General features: G+C 32.8%; 1 protein-coding gene across 1 annotated transcript; it reads left to right on the top strand.

Moving 5' to 3' along the window:
• Nucleotides 1-9,804: 9,804 nt before the first annotated feature.
• LOC133825731 (type IV inositol polyphosphate 5-phosphatase 9) lies at nt 9,805-13,100 on the top strand. The gene is made up of 8 exons (XM_062258637.1): nt 9,805-10,031; nt 10,132-10,230; nt 10,324-10,432; nt 10,484-10,645; nt 10,781-10,965; nt 11,605-11,713; nt 12,519-12,670; nt 12,821-13,100. Exons 1-8 carry the CDS (start codon nt 9,805-9,807, stop codon nt 13,098-13,100), a joined length of 1,323 nt encoding a protein of 440 aa, XP_062114621.1.
• Nucleotides 13,101-16,298: the final 3,198 nt, after the last annotated feature.

The raw sequence follows: 16,298 nt of genomic DNA, 5'->3' as shown, positions 1-16,298 counted from the left end.
TAAGTTGACAATTAAGAACCGATATCCTTTGCCAAGGATAGATGATCTTTTCGATCAGCTGCAAGGTATGAAGGTATTCTCTAAGATCGACCTTCGTTCTGGTTATCATCAGTTGAAGGTCAAGGAGGGAGACATACCGAAGACTGCCTTCCGTACCAGGTATGGGCATTATGAGTTTCTAGTTATGTCATTTGGATTGACTAATGCCCCTGCTGCTTTCATGGATATGATGAACAGAGTGTTCAAGGATTATTTAGACCAGTTTGTGATCGTCTTCATCGATGATATTCTGGTATATTCTCAGACTGAGTCAGAGCATGAGCAGCATCTGAGGTTGGTTCTACAGAGACTGAGAGAACACAGATTGTTTGCAAAGTTCAAGAAGTGTGAATTCTGGTTGTCTCAGGTATCCTTTCTTAGACACATTGTCAGTAAGGAGGGGATTAAGGTAGATCCAGCAAAGATCGAAGCGGTCAGAGATTGGCCAAGGCCAAAGAATGCTTCTGAGGTTAGAAGTTTCCTTGGGTTGGCAGGTTATTACAGGCGGTTCGTGGAAGGGTTCTCAAAGATTGCTAGTGCTTTGACTGAGCTGACACGCAAGAGCCAGAAGTTTGTGTGGTCAGATAAGTGTGAGAACAGCTTCCAGGAACTGAAGCAGAGATTGATTACAGCTCCGATTCTGAGTCTTCCGACAGACCAGGAGAAGTTTTTGATTTACTGCGATGCTTCTCATCAGGGTTTGGGTTGTGTCTTGATGCAATCAGAGAAGGTTATAGCTTATGCTTCTCGTCAGTTGACAGAGTATGAGAAGAGGTATCCTACTCATGACTTAGAGTTGGCAGCGGTGGTTTTTGCTTTAAAGATATGGAGGCACTATCTCTATGGAAAGAAGTGTGAGATCTATACAGACCACAAGAGCCTGAAGTACTTCTTCACCCAGAAGGATCTGAACATGAGGCAAAGGCGTTGGCTGGAGTTAGTAAAAGACTATGATTGTGAAATTTTGTATCATCCAGGAAAAGCCAACGTGGTAGCTGATGCTTTGAGCCGAAAGGGTCCGGGGCAGATTCATGGTATGAGGCTGATAGCCAGAGAGTTAGCAGATGATATGACCAGAGCTGGTATAGAGTTGCTGGTGGGCCAGTTGGCTAACATTACGCTGCAGTCTACACTGCTGGAGAGAATCAAAGAGGGTCAGTTGGGTGATCCACAGCTAATCAAGATCAGAGAGGATGTTCTGGCTGGAGCATCCAGGGATTATACAGTGTCTGAGGTAGGCTTGTTGAGATACAAAGGACAGATATGTGTTCCGTTAGACACTGCATTGAGGCGAGAGATTCTGGATGAATCTCATACTACACCTTACTCTTTGCATCCAGGCACCATGAAGATGTACCAGGATGTGAGATCGTTATATTGGTGGCCGGGGATGAAGAGAGATGTAGTAGAGTATGTGGCTAAGTGCTTGACATGTCAACAGGTCAAGGCTGAGCATCAGAGGCCGACAGGGTCATTGCAGCCTCTGGATATTCCAGAGTGGAAGTGGGAAGACATCACGATGGATTTTGTGGTGGGCTTACCCAGGACTACTGGTCAGCATGACTCCGTTTGGGTGATAGTGGATCGCTACACCAAGTCAGCTCACTTTCTTCCAGTGAGGACTACATATACAGTTGATCAATATGCAGATCTCTATGTGAAAGAGATCGTGTGGCTCCATGGTGCACCTAGATCGATCGTGTCAGATCGGGACCCTACTTTTACTTCCAAGTTCTGGGGGAGTTTGCAGAAAGCCATGGGGACAAAGTTGAAGTTCAGTACAGCTTATCATCCTCAGACAGATGGGCAATCTGAGAGGACGATACAGATATTGGAAGACATGCTGAGAGCATGTGTGCTGGATTTCAGTGGATCTTGGAGTAAGTATCTGCCTTTGATAGAATTCTCCTACAACAACAGTTACCAATCTACCATTGGAGTAGCACCTTATGAGATGTTGTATGGTAGGAAGTGCAGATCTCCCATTCATTGGGATGAGACAGGAGAAAGGAGATACTTAGGTCCTGATGCAGTCCAAAGGACCAGTGAGGCTATTGAGAAGATTAGAACTAGAATGCTTGCTTCTCAGAGTAGACAGAAGAGCTATGCAGATCCCAAGCGTAGGAACGTGGAGTTCAAGGTAGGAGACTATGTTTTCCTCAGAGTCTCACCATGGAAAGGGGTGAGAAGGTTTGGGAAGAAAGGCAAGCTGAGTCCTAGATTTGTAGGTCCATTTGAGATCCTGGAGATGATTGGTCAGGTGGCTTACAGATTGGCTTTGCCTCCGGCGTTGTCTGCCGTGCATAATGTATTCCATGTATCAGCTCTTCGGAGATATGTATCTGATGTGGGCCATATTCTGAGTAATGAAGATCTGGAGCTTGAGCCAGATCTCTCATTTGAGGAGCAACCAGTTCAGATACTTGACAGAAAGGACAAGGTCCTCAGGAATATGACAATACCTTTGGTTAAGGTGTTGTGGAGGAACAACAAGGTCGAGGAGGCGACCTGGGAGTTGGAGTCAGTTATGTAGAAGTGTGGCCGACGAAGCCCAAGATGCAAGGAATATGGTGGTGGTGGTTCATCTCGTGGTGGCTCGAGGTGGTCGAAAAGTTTAGGAGCCACGTGTGAGGGGCTGAGCTTTGGGGGTTTGGAGTTTCAAGGGGCCGCGCGTCGATTGGGGCAGCGCGTGGCGATGAGCGGCGACGGCAAGGTGGTTGTTTGGCCTTGGCAGAGAGGAGCAAGAGAGAGAGAGAGGGAGCTTCGGGAGAGAGAGAGAACCGAGGAGAGAGAGATAGTGATTTTTATGTTTTTTTTTTATATTATTGAGTGATTTCAGGGATTGGAGGAAATTTGTGATTTTTTAAAATTCAAACTTTTAGGACACACATAAGTTTTTAGGACTTGCACCACGTGTCTTAAAAAAAATCTTTAAGGACTCGCAATAAGTGTCCTAAAAAGTCCAAGAGATGTTTGTTAAAAAAAATTCAAACTTTTAGGACATACGTAGTTTTTAGAGATCGCTCCGCGAGCCTTAAAAGAAATTATTTGCGAGCCCTAAAAAGTCCAGAACTGTTTTTAGGGCTTACATCTAGGTGAGTGCCTTAAAAAAATGTCCTAAAAACATGTTTTTGTAGTAGTACATATTTTCACTTTTGTTCTTCTTATTATCCAAAGAAAAAAAAGAAGACAAATTCCACATCTATATCAAGAATTATTGAATCATATAGTGATTTCAATGCACCTATTCTCCACCACAATCATTTTAAATTTTGCTTCAATATTTGTGACAAACGCCTATATATAGGTATTCTCATTATAAATGAGATAGTAAAAAAAAAAAAGATGACTTTATTTGTAATTGAAAATAAAAAAAGTTATCTCCAAAAAAATAAAAACATAAATGAGATCAATGACCTAAGTTTTTTTGCAAGAAGTTTGATATTATTTACAATTGTTGACTTGACTCCTCATTATTTGTTTTGAAATTTCAATTATTTGTATATCATAGTTTTGTCACCTTTAAAACATATTCTTTTTTTTCTTTGTTTCATGTAACTTTGTCGTTGTATTATTTGTTAGTTGTATAAAATTATTTGTATAGAGAAAAATTATGTAATAGTTACGCTAATATAAATTAAATTTTATCATATACTTTGTTTATTATTATTTATATATTTACATAATTTTTGGTCTATATAAATATTTTTTTATTATAATAGCAACACCTTGCATGAGCTTCCATCACTATAGTATAGTGTGTGTATATATATATATATATATGATAAAAATGTTTTTTCACGAACTATAACATTTCTAGACTTCTGCCTCCTGAATTTTTTTGCTTGGTAAAAATATCTTTGAATTATAGTATTTGTAGACTTTTGTCCATTCCGTTCAAAATAGTACTAATTTGATTACGTGAAATTTAAAAAAATATTTTTTAATAATTAATTGATTTTAAATTATAAAAAAATAAAAATGATTCCAATAATTAAAAAATCAATAAGCATAATTAATTTTTAATCTAAATATAATTTTTTTAAAACTAAACTCAATATTTCTAAACTAAATTATACTTTGAACTAAACTAAATTAAAATATTTAATTTTTTTCTTCATTGTTTTCTAAATGTTTTTCATTATCTACATTTGAAATATAGATTTGGTTGACTTTTTAATTTAGCTTGGTTTAAAGATTTTAATTTAGTTTAGAAATATAGATTTTAGTTTTTTTTTTAAATTATATTTGGATTAAAAAAATTATACTTATTGATTTTTTATTTATTATATTTTATATAATTTAATAAATTTAAAAATAAGTTGTTATTAATTTTTTATTTTTTTTCTAATTTAAAATCAATTAATTAATAAAAAAATTGGACAATTCTTCTATAGGGGCTTCACTTTAAGCCCTGCCGGTAGGGCTTTCAGTGTTTCTCGACCCGTGAACAGTTTTCGGCGCGACTTTTTTTTATGGCCGTGTATATTGTAGTTATTTAGAGCATCCTGCAAATTTTTTAAAAATTTCGAATAGTTTACAATACCGAAAACTAGGTTCAAACATATTGTTTTCCACGCGCATAAAAAAAATTAGTCACATGTACAACAACATGTTTGAACCTAGTTTTCGGTACTGTAAACTTTTTGGAATTTTCTGAAAATTTGCAGAATGGTTTAAATAGCTACAATATACACGGTTATAAAAAAAATCGCTCTGAAAACTATTCACGGGTTGTAAACACTGAGAGCCCTACCGGTAGGGCTTAAAGTGAAGCCCCTATAGGAGAATTCCTCTAAAAAAATTATTTTTTAATATTTTTTTAACTACCACGTCATCAAATCGTTACTATTTTGAACCACTACAACAAAATAGACATTTAATGCTATATGGGGGAGACATTGTAGACATTTAATGTCTCCCCCTAGGGGAGACGTTGTTGCAGGAGCCATCTAAAGTGGCCATATGACGTCTCCCATGGGGAGACTTTGTAGACTTCCAACGTCTCCCCCTGGGAGACGTCATTGGTTTTTGTAATTTTTTTTAAAAATAATTAAATAATTATTTTCAATATATTAATTAATAGAATTAAATATATTAATTTTTTTTTGAAATAGAATTAAATATATTAATTAAAAAATCTAAATTATATGCAAATTTAAATTGTGAATTTTCATTAATAAAACCGAAATGTGTATATAATATGTTTTTGCTAGCTAAATATACAAAATTGTAATATTTGTTGTTAAACATACAAAATTAACAAATATTACTCTAGCTAGCTAGACATATGGTAAGAAATAAATGTAAAAAAAAACCTAAAATGTGGGACGATGACCTTGAATTATCGGTAGCATATGGTTCGCCCAGTGTTGTCTCAGTTCATTAATATGTGCTGGTGTATATGGCGTAGTGTTTAGCTACAAAAAAATACAAAATAAAATATATTAGTTAATTATGATTTAATTATATATACTTTAATAATAAATAAATTGTTAACTATGTCTATGAAAAATTAAACTAAAAAATATATTAAATAAGCATACGAAAAATTGGCAGCATTTCCCCTATATTAGTAACTTAACCATTTGTCAATCTAATCAAATCCAATCGAATAAGTACAACACAATACAAATATAATAATAGAATAATAAAATACATAATTCTAGACAAAATCGAGCAGCATTTCCCCTATATTAGTGATCTAACCATCTGTGAACAACAAGTCAAAAAATTCAAATAACACACAATAAGTTTCTTCCTTATAGCTCCGCAGCACACAAACAAATTTTTCAGAACCTATTTCACTAAAACACACAGTTCTCAACCTTCTGTTATCACCGAAACACACAATTTTAATCTCAGAACCTACTTCACTATGGATGAATATTTAAGATATTTAAACCCCTCTAACAAAAGTTTTATAATATTAAAACAAGAAAGAAGATAATGTATGTACCACTTGCAATTAATAGTCCTTGCTAACAAATTTACTTCACTTTGCAAAGAGCGCACTTTGCTATTAAATTCACAACCTACAAAACTAAATTAATTAATAAATAAAATATTAATAAACAAACTTCATTAAATAATTAGATTAACAATAATTTATTATTGAACTTTTAGAAACTTAAAAACCTCAAATGTGTGCTTGAAATCGAAATTTGAAGCAAAAATCTTAGTTAAAACCACAACTTAAAATTTTTAATTAATTAATTAATAAAATATTACTAAATCAATAAAATAACATAACTATATATAAATAACCTACTTAAATTTTAATAAAGATTACAAATATATATAATTTTCTAATTAAATAATAATATAAATTAAAAAAAATTATAAACATTATAAACTTGAATTACTATTTTGTATGTAAAATTCAAATTAAATTATTTTTCTTATTTTAGACAATTATTAAATATATTTTAGCAAAACATATTTACATATATATACTTAACAAACATTAAAAAATAATTAAAAAATGTATAATTTTCGGATTAAATAGTAATAAAAATTAAAAATAGTAAATAATGTGGTATCATCTTAAAATTAAACAATATAGTATCTCAAATATACATAAAAATTATTTTTCATACTTTAAACTAATATTTCTAATAAAACCCACAAATCATATTAAAAAAATGCACAAAAATAATTTTTTATACCATTCTAACTATAATACATTGTTTAATCTTAAAATCCTATCTCAAATATGCTTTAAATCCACTTTGTTGAGCCAAAAATCACCCAAAACCGCAACTCATAAACCCTAAAATCCCAATATCAATTCCTTAATAACTAGAGACAATAAGCATGAAAATTATCCTAACTATTATACAACACTTATAAATAATAAAAACTTACCTCAAATGAAACTTTATAGCCTAAAATCGGCCAAAATCGTCAAAAAATTGCCTTGAAATCGCCCAGAAAATCGCCATTCTCCGCCTCTGGTTCGTGCGCTCGGGGAAGAAGAAAGAAAGGTTGAATATATATATTAGGCCAAACATTTAACGTCTCATCTGGGAAGACGTGCTAGACATCTAACGTCTCCCCTGGGGAGACGTCCCATGTGGCACGTCTCCCCAGGGGAGACGTTAGATGTCTGGCACGTCTTCCCAAGGGAGACGTCAGATGCTCTTACAAGTCTGATATTTTATAAATAAATAATTTTATATTCATATTTTTCAATTAACGTCTCCCACCACTTTTAATGACTTACCTTGGTAGTCATCAATAATAACTTTTAATGACTTACACCATTAGACTTTAAATATCCCTGAATACTTTTAATGACTTACACCATTGGTGTAAATCATTATAGAGAGTCATTAAAAGTGAAAATTATTGTAGTGAACGGAATTGACAAAAGTCTATAAGTACTATAGTTCAAGGGTATTTTTGTCAAGCAAAAAATTATGGAGACAGAAATCTACAAGTGCTATAGTTGCTATAGTTGGGGGAAAAACATTTCATCATATATATAAATATCACAAGGTACACATGAGTGGAGGGTCAACTATCTCTTCATGTAGAGGTTATGTGGGATATGCCAATCCCCACCAATTAATATCGAATTTCACCTAACCTAGTTTATTGGTTTTTCAATGTTTTTGTATTTTTAGATAATTACAAATACCACCATGAAATCTGGATTATTTGCTTTCTAGATCCTTCGCATGATCCATTTAAAAAGAAAAATGGAATGCCAAAAACGGTATTATATATATTCTTTCGTATTTTGTTTTTTGTAACAATTTTCTGACATTGTGAAATTGATTTTATGTTCTCTCCCCTTCATTTAAATGAGGGCAATTTCGTGCTTTGAAAAAAATCCTATAAAAATTACTATAATACGGTGGAGGATTTAAAATAAATAAATAAACTATTCTCAAATTATTTACAAAGTATATTTCTTACAGGAATCAAGGCCCTTATTGAAAACGTATATATATATAATCATGGGATATAATATTAAATGTAATATATAACATGTGAAAAATTTCCGGACAAAATTATATTAGTAAAACTCAAATTTATTGTGTACATATACTAACTAATAATGAGTTTGACTAAAATTATGTTCATTATTATTAAATTACGTTGTCGTATGAATAAGCATAAAAATGTTAAGTTATTAATAAAAAAAATAGGTAATTTTATTAATTACTTATTGATTTTTAGATTGAACACTGCCATTCTTGTCAATTATAAAATAATCACTTATATATATAATAATTTCAGTTATCAAATATAATATATGATTAACAGAACACATTGAATTTAATTTGATAATTATATATAAACAGATCAATTTCGCATAAAATTTGATTAGGAGTAGTCTGATTATTCCTGAGCTGACAGAAGTGTTAATTTGACTAATTAGTTAGAGAATCAAATGCTTAAATTAAAGCTAGATGTACTAATTATATATATAAATTAAAAAAGAAAAAGTATTTTCGATTAAGTTTGCTGACTTTGGCATGAGATCATTGGAAAATAATAAGAAAATAAAATATTTATATGACATGGAAATTAGTAATTAATTAAAGCACATTACATATGCCACAGCATTTACACGTCAGCAAAACCATGGTTTCCTGTTGTTGGGGCAAAAGCTACCTCTCTCTCTCTCTCTCTCACACATCTTTTTCAGATTATATATAAATAATTAAATAAAAATGTGCAATTTTTTTTATTTGCTTATTTATTTATTTTTATTTTTTTAGGGACCAGTCTCAACTTGCTATTTATATATATAGCTCCTCCATCAAACCAATTTTTAAAGCACTCTATATTTCTAGGATTAATATTTCTCTCATGTGTTGACATTTAACTGGTCATGAACTTAAATAAAATATAAAAATTGGTCACAATTTATTTTAAGTAATGTTTTTATTAGTCCAATCAAGTTAAGTAGCGTTACTTTTAATGTAAACTCAGGCAATTGGCTTAAAAAAACACCAAAGAGATTAACATGAGTAAATATCCTAGCTAGCTATATATATAGCTAATAATAAGTAATATTTGTTATAATAGGACTTGAATTTTTGCCTTTCTCATAAAGCAAGATATCTCAGTTTTCTCGGTTACTTATTATAATAATATGACTCAGTAAAACATAAGTTATTTTTTCGTACGTAATCAAAATTCAAATCAGCTATGTATGCTAGTGTTAATTAATTTACTTTAATTAGATTTATTATGGATTATTATTATTATTGATGAGTACCATGTTTGTTTCTTTACTTTTTTTTGGTCTTGTTTTTGACATTTATTAATTCAACATGTATGTATATATATATAAATATAAATGTATAAATCTCAGCCATGTCAATGTAAAAGTCTTAACTTCTCTCTCTCTCTCTCTCTCTATATATATATATATGTAGTGTAAGTATCATTCCCGGCAAGTTGCAGAGCTGGTCCTGTCAGCATGATCTCTATCGATATATATATCTCATTTTATCTCTTTTGGATTTCTCTATTCATCCTCTTCTCTCATTCTCCTCCTCGGATTACATCTCCTTCTGAGTATGTTTATGATCATATATATATCCACAAATATGCCCATTATTAACCAATTAATAATAAGGAAGAATTATCCTGTGACCATTATTTTACAGTGAGTACTATATTCTCTTTTTTCTTAATTCATTATTATTTCATGCTTAATTACCAGTCATATATATATACGATTTGTTATATATTAACATGAATAACTATTGATTAACATTCTATATATATATATAGGTAGTAGTCATGTGGCCTCGGTTAGTAGCTAACAAAGTCCTGAAGAAGAGACTGGGAAGCAACAATTTTGTGGCAGATTTTCCGATCAGCATTAACTCATCATCATCATCATCATCAGCCGAGTCAACGACGTCGTCTTTGCCGGAAAACACTCCTAGCTTTGATGATCATCACACATCTTTAACTCTTAACACCACAATCTTCAATCAGCACAAGCTCAACGTCCATAACTACAAGTACGTAGTTACTTATTTATAAATTTTGCATTTTATATATATATAAGGCTTGAGTTATACATTATTATAAATTTCCATATTGTTTTCTTGTTATATTAAGGTTCTTTACTAGTACATGGAACGTGGGTGGGGTGGAACCACATGAGGATTTGAATTTGGAGGATTGGATAGACCCGTCTTGTGACATCTATGTTTTTGGGTACAAATTTTTTTATTTATTTAAAGATCATCATCATCAATTTATATACATGAAATCAACTTATACATAGTATATATATGTGTTTGTGTATAGGTTTCAAGAAATTGTGCCTCTAAAAGCATCAAACGTTCTAGGATATTCAGAGAGCAGTAGAATTGCAAGGAAATGGAACAGTTTGATCAGAGAAGCATTGAACAAGAAAGTGAATAACAAATACTATTACAATAATAAGGGAAACTCGATCATAGATCAGAGCAGTAATAGCTTTGACCAAAAGAGCTTCCAGTGTATCATAAGTAAACAGATGGTTGGGATTTTGGTGTCTGTTTGGGTCAGAACAAGTCTTGGTCCATTTATTAAGCACCAGAGTGTCTCATGCGTAGGCTGCGGCATCATGGGCTGCCTAGGAAATAAGGTACGTACATTTATATTCTATAATTTTTTGTGAAACAACCAAACTCGACCCAACAATAACTCCAGTCCAGTCCAGTACAGTACTCATCATATATATATATTCATTAACTTATAATTGTTGTTGTTGGTGGTGCAGGGTGCAGTGTCAGTGAGATTTCAGATACACGAAACGAGCTTATGCATTGTGTGTAGTCATCTGGCTTCTGGGGGCAGACAAGGAGATGAGAAATATAGAAACTCTAACGTGACAGAAGTTCTATCAAGAACAACTTTTCCCAGAGGTGCTTTGCTTGATTTGCCTCAGAAGATTCTGGACCACGAGTACGTATGCTTAAACCAGTCCAAACATATATATATATATATAATTAATTAAATACATAATTTAATATTCCCTTTCTTGTCAATCTTACTCTCGTCAATGTTTCTTTCACTAGAGATCGAGAAAATAAAGACAGCAAAAACTAATTTATTGAAAGCTTTAAAGTAAAGTAACATTATTTTTATTATTATTATTATTATTGTTGGGTCTGCTTAATTCCATATCTGAATTTGTCGTAACTACAGCTATAGCAGAGGCTTGAATGCCGCCATAAATATAAAATTGTTATTTTTAGTGTATTTTTATGATCAATTGGGGAGTTTAAAATTCAAAAGGGGCAATGAGTCTATATAGTCCAATGGATTGTTGATTAAGAGCCTGAAAAGATCGATTGTATTTACTGGTAGCTAGACAGTCTCTATATATATGTTTTTTTTTTTGATAAATTAAAATATTGGCAAGTAGTTGATATCCTCATAAATATCATAATCATAATTAAATATTATATATGTGTCACAATTAAATACGAAGTCTTCAGACAAGTTAATAAATTAAATAATTAAGATATTGAAGCTTTGAAAAATGAAAACTAAAGATAGTCGAGCATGAGCTGGTAATTGAGTGCTGTTGAATATGTGCAGTCGGGTAATATGGCTTGGAGATTTGAATTATAGAATTTCTTTGCCTGAAGCAAGGACCCGTTTGTTAGTGGATAAAGGGAATTGGTCGGCCTTGCTAGAAAATGATCAGGTATATTTATATATTTATATTTATATTATTAACTGAGGCAAACAAAAAGAGTATACATATACAATTAATATCCGTACACAAAAATAAATGTATATATATACATATTTGGGAATTTTATTTTAAGTTCTACATATTGGACTTTTAGTATTTTTTATCCGTGAACAGTTTTCAATGCGATTTTTTTTTATGAGCGTGTATATTGTAGCTATTTAAAGCACCCTGCAAATTTTCAGAAAATTCCGAATAATTTACAATACCGAAAACTAAGTTCAAATATGTTATTACACACGTAACTAATTTTTTTTATACACGTGGAAAGAAACATATTTGAACATAATTTTCGGTACTGTAAATTATTCAGAATTTTCTAAAAATTTCCAGATGCTCTAAATAGCTACAATATATACGATCATAAAAAAAATTCGCGCCGAAAACTGTTCACGGGTCGAGAAACACTGAGAGACCCCACCAATAGAGCTTAAAATGAAACCCTAAAAAAATTGTCATATATATCGTTTGTATACATTAGTGATATAACCTTTGGGTAACTAAATAGTAGCTAGGAAACAAAAAGTTTGTTTGAAAATGTGTTTAACAAAATTATACATATTCTTTTGGGTAACTATTAATTAAGTTGTTGTACTTGAAAACAAAAGGATTTTGAAAGACTCCTCAAATCGATCTACTGTGTAATTTTATGATGATATAGCTCAAACAAAAAAGAATTCCACAAGAGATTTTCAATCCCTATATATATATATATATATATATTCTAATTTGGCTAATTATTTATGATATTGATCAGCTGAGAAGAGAACTCATGGATGGCCAAGTATTTGAAGGGTGGCATGAAGGAGCTATAAAATTTGCTCCCACTTACAAATATTGTGTCAATTCTGATGCATATTTTGGAATTGTTAATGGCACTAAAGGTGAAAAGAAACGAGCCCCAGCATGGTACGTAATGCATTTTCTCTCTTTTCTTTTTTTTTTAAAAAAAAAAAGAAAAGAATAAATTTGCCTGAGAATTTGACTGTTTTTGTGTAACTAATAGTAACAACAAATTTGTTTTTTTGTGTTTTCTATTCTATCAAATATAAATTCCAGGTGTGATCGTATAATTTGGTATGGAGAGGGATTAAAGCAACATTTTTACAGTAGAGGAGAATCAAAGTTGTCAGATCATAAGCCTGTCAAGGCATTGTTTTCAGCAGAAGTGTGCGTTTTGAAAACACTTGGAGCAATCCGTGGTTTCTTTCTATCAGAAAGGTTTGAACAAATTAACAGGAATATTGATCATCACCATCATCATCGTCGTCATCATGATATATCTTCCGACGATGATCATTTTATATGTAATGAAAAAATAAGTTTGTGTCAAACCTGAACCAAAAAAAATAATAAAATTATGTGTGTGAACTACGTCTATTTTAATTTTAAAAAGATTTTTTCTTTCTTCTTAAAATCAATATTTGGGTTAGAGAGGCAAGACTACAGAAGGCTACTCTTTAAGTTTAAAATCTAGCTTCTTTCATTGTGTAATCATGTGTATAACAGCTAGATAATGATGATGAGTGTACAGTGAAGTTGGTTATTAATTGCTTGAATATGGCCATGCTTTCATAAATATATATATATCTAAAGCACTAAAATTTAATAAGGTTTTAGAATAATTATATAGCTATAACATATTATTGTTCTAAGCATGCATTTAGATGCATTTACATGCCCAACTTAGAAGTTATTAGAACCCAGGGGTGTTGTATATACTAACTCCCTCATTGAGATACATTTATATCTTCCACCTTCAAATTGATTATTTATTTATTTATTATGTTAAAGTTATAAATAAAGTACTTATATTATACTGAGAATTATATGGATATAAAAGTTTTTAGTTGAGTTTTGGCGTTTTTGTTGTGAAAGCACTTTGTGAATAATGAGTTTATTTTATTGTTATCACTTATTCAGCTGTCTACTAACATTTAGCAGTAGGTAGAGGCCGTTATGCATATGATATCACATGTCAAATTTTTCCAATATCTTTATTATTAAATGGTTATTTTAACCTTTTTTTCCCTCTCTAATAAATTAATATGATGTACATGTGACATACATTTTGTCCTGTGAAAATTGAAGAATTCATATCAATTTGACCGGTATAGGAGTGTCAATGATCAATAGCCTTAAAATGGTATAAATTATACATATAATGTATGTATTGTTTATGGATTTTTTATTTATAATATTTTAAAAGGATAGTGGACAATAGAACCATTTATATAGCATATCCGTTAGTGTAGTGGACTGCCCATTTACAGACTTAAATAGTTTATAGTTTCCTTCGATATAACAGTTTTTGTTTATTGTATCATCAAAGATATGGTCTTATAATATAATTATATAAATACAAGTGGAAGAGAAAATTATTAATGTATTTTTCACCCTTTACACTACCACAGTTTTAGAAATAAGTATTTTTATTATAAAAAAATGTTATGTGGCTATAGACTAATTAACAAAAGAACAAAAATAATAGATTACGTTGACTTCCCAACTACTTTTATTTTTTCTAAAAATAAAACTACTGTTAGTAATTTGTGTAGGCTTGGCCGGGCAAGATTCAGGTACAGCAAAAGGAAACCGTTTATTATTAAATAAATTTGTGTGCTTAAAGACATTTAGTGAATTAGTCACTCTACTAAGCATATCTTTTCCGTTTATTATTAAATAAATTTGTGTGCTTAAAAACATTTAGTGAATTAGTCACTCTACTAAGCATATCTTTTCCCACCCAAGTCTCTCCCTCTCCCTTCAAAATACTAAGGTTTCATCCTTGGTCCTGGCTTTCTCGGCCGGAGTGCTACCGTCATCCTTTGGAGTTGTGGTAGGTTTCGACCGAGAGGCCCTCTTTCGCTTGTAGGTCTTCGTGGACAGTCTGTTAGTGGCATGGTTGGCTTCTCCAACATCAAGAGGTCCTGGTGGTGCGACACCCCTCATCTCCTCTTTGTAGCGTCCTTTTTGCTCCTCTATGTGACATCCTTTCAGTTTCTCCTTGTGACTTTCCTTTGTTGTAGGGGCTTTGACTTTGGGTTGGTGTTGTGCTTCGAGACTGTCGTGGTGTTTCCAATGGTAGAGTCGTGGTCTATGGCTAAGGGCCATCACTGGTGGTGGTGCTCGGGGTTGGCGTGGTTATTCGTGGTGTCGGGTTGTCATTCATGGTCGATTGTCACCAGTGATGCTCCTTGTCATTGATGCAGTGTCTTGTGTCCCTGTTTATGAATTTGTTTTGCGTTTGGTTTAGTGTATTTTTTATCTGGCTTAGTCTTTTATTTGTTTGTTAGTTTTTGTATTATTTTGGACTTGTAATGATGGTGTTTATTATCTTGTCCTTCGAGTACTCTGGCATCTGTCATTTTGTATAATATTTCCCTTGACGAGTTCAAATTTGGGTGGTCTCACCAATTTGCACTACTACATAAATAGTCATTTGTGACAGTTCCTAACTGCCACAATTGATTTTTTGCGTCGGTTTTGCAACTAACGCAGAATCCCATGACACAAACCAGTCTGGCTAGCATTTGTATAAGTGGAAAACTGCCACAAATGCCATGTTTGTGACAGTTGGGCACTGACGCAAATGCTATATTAAAAAAATTAAAAAAAATGTTATGAACCCCAACCCCATGTACCTAGCCCCCAGCCACCCTATACAACCCCAGCCCCCGTGTACCCAGGCCCCAGCCAGCCACCCTCTCAACCCCCGCGACCCCAGCCATCCCCCACAACCCAGCCACCCCTATAACCCCTGCGAACCCAGTCCCTGCCACCACCTGCGACCCCATGCCACCCCCCGCGACCACCACCAAGAGGCTCCTACAAAACAAAACCCAATTAGAGAAAAAAACCAAGAGGATGGTTTTTGGGTTTTGATTTTTCAAACAATAATCTTCAAAATAAAAAATCTACACAAAAAATTCAAAAAAAAACTATGTATAAGGTTCATAAACATATTATATTCATTAATTTAACTAATTTAACCTTAAAATTAAAAAAATTAAAATAAATCACTAAAATGGGTCAAGAAAGTCGGAGGCGCTGCTGGTTGTTGGGAGAAAACCTAAGTTTTTGAATTTGGGAGAATGAGGGGCTCGAGGACGATGGCTGGGATTTATTACTGGGCGGACCGTTTGTGTCAGTGCAAAACTGACGGTAACAGCTTGTTTGCGTCAGTGGGGCACTGATGCAAACAGTTAAGCAAAGCGCACATTTTGCTTAACTATTTGTGTCAGTGCCCAACTGACGCAAACACGTCGTTACCGTCAGTTCCCCACTGATGTAAACAGTGACGTTAACGACGTCAGTTGGCCAATAACGCAAACTTCGCCAATTAATAGCGTCAGTGTTACTACTAATGCAAATGGCCCTGCATTTGTGGCATGCTCAACTGCCACAAATGCTGATTCTCGGTCACCGGCGTCAGTCAATTGTGTTGACTGATGCGTTTGACTGACACAAAAGGAATATTTTGGTGTAGGGTTAGTTTGGTATATTGTTGTTTAATTGTAAGATCTTTAAAAGGCAA

The sequence above is a fragment of the Humulus lupulus genome, chromosome 3, assembly GCF_963169125.1.
Source record: "Humulus lupulus chromosome 3, drHumLupu1.1, whole genome shotgun sequence".
Classification (NCBI taxonomy): Eukaryota; Viridiplantae; Streptophyta; class Magnoliopsida; order Rosales; family Cannabaceae; genus Humulus; species Humulus lupulus.
This window is presented reverse-complemented; position numbering and strand designations above follow the sequence as displayed.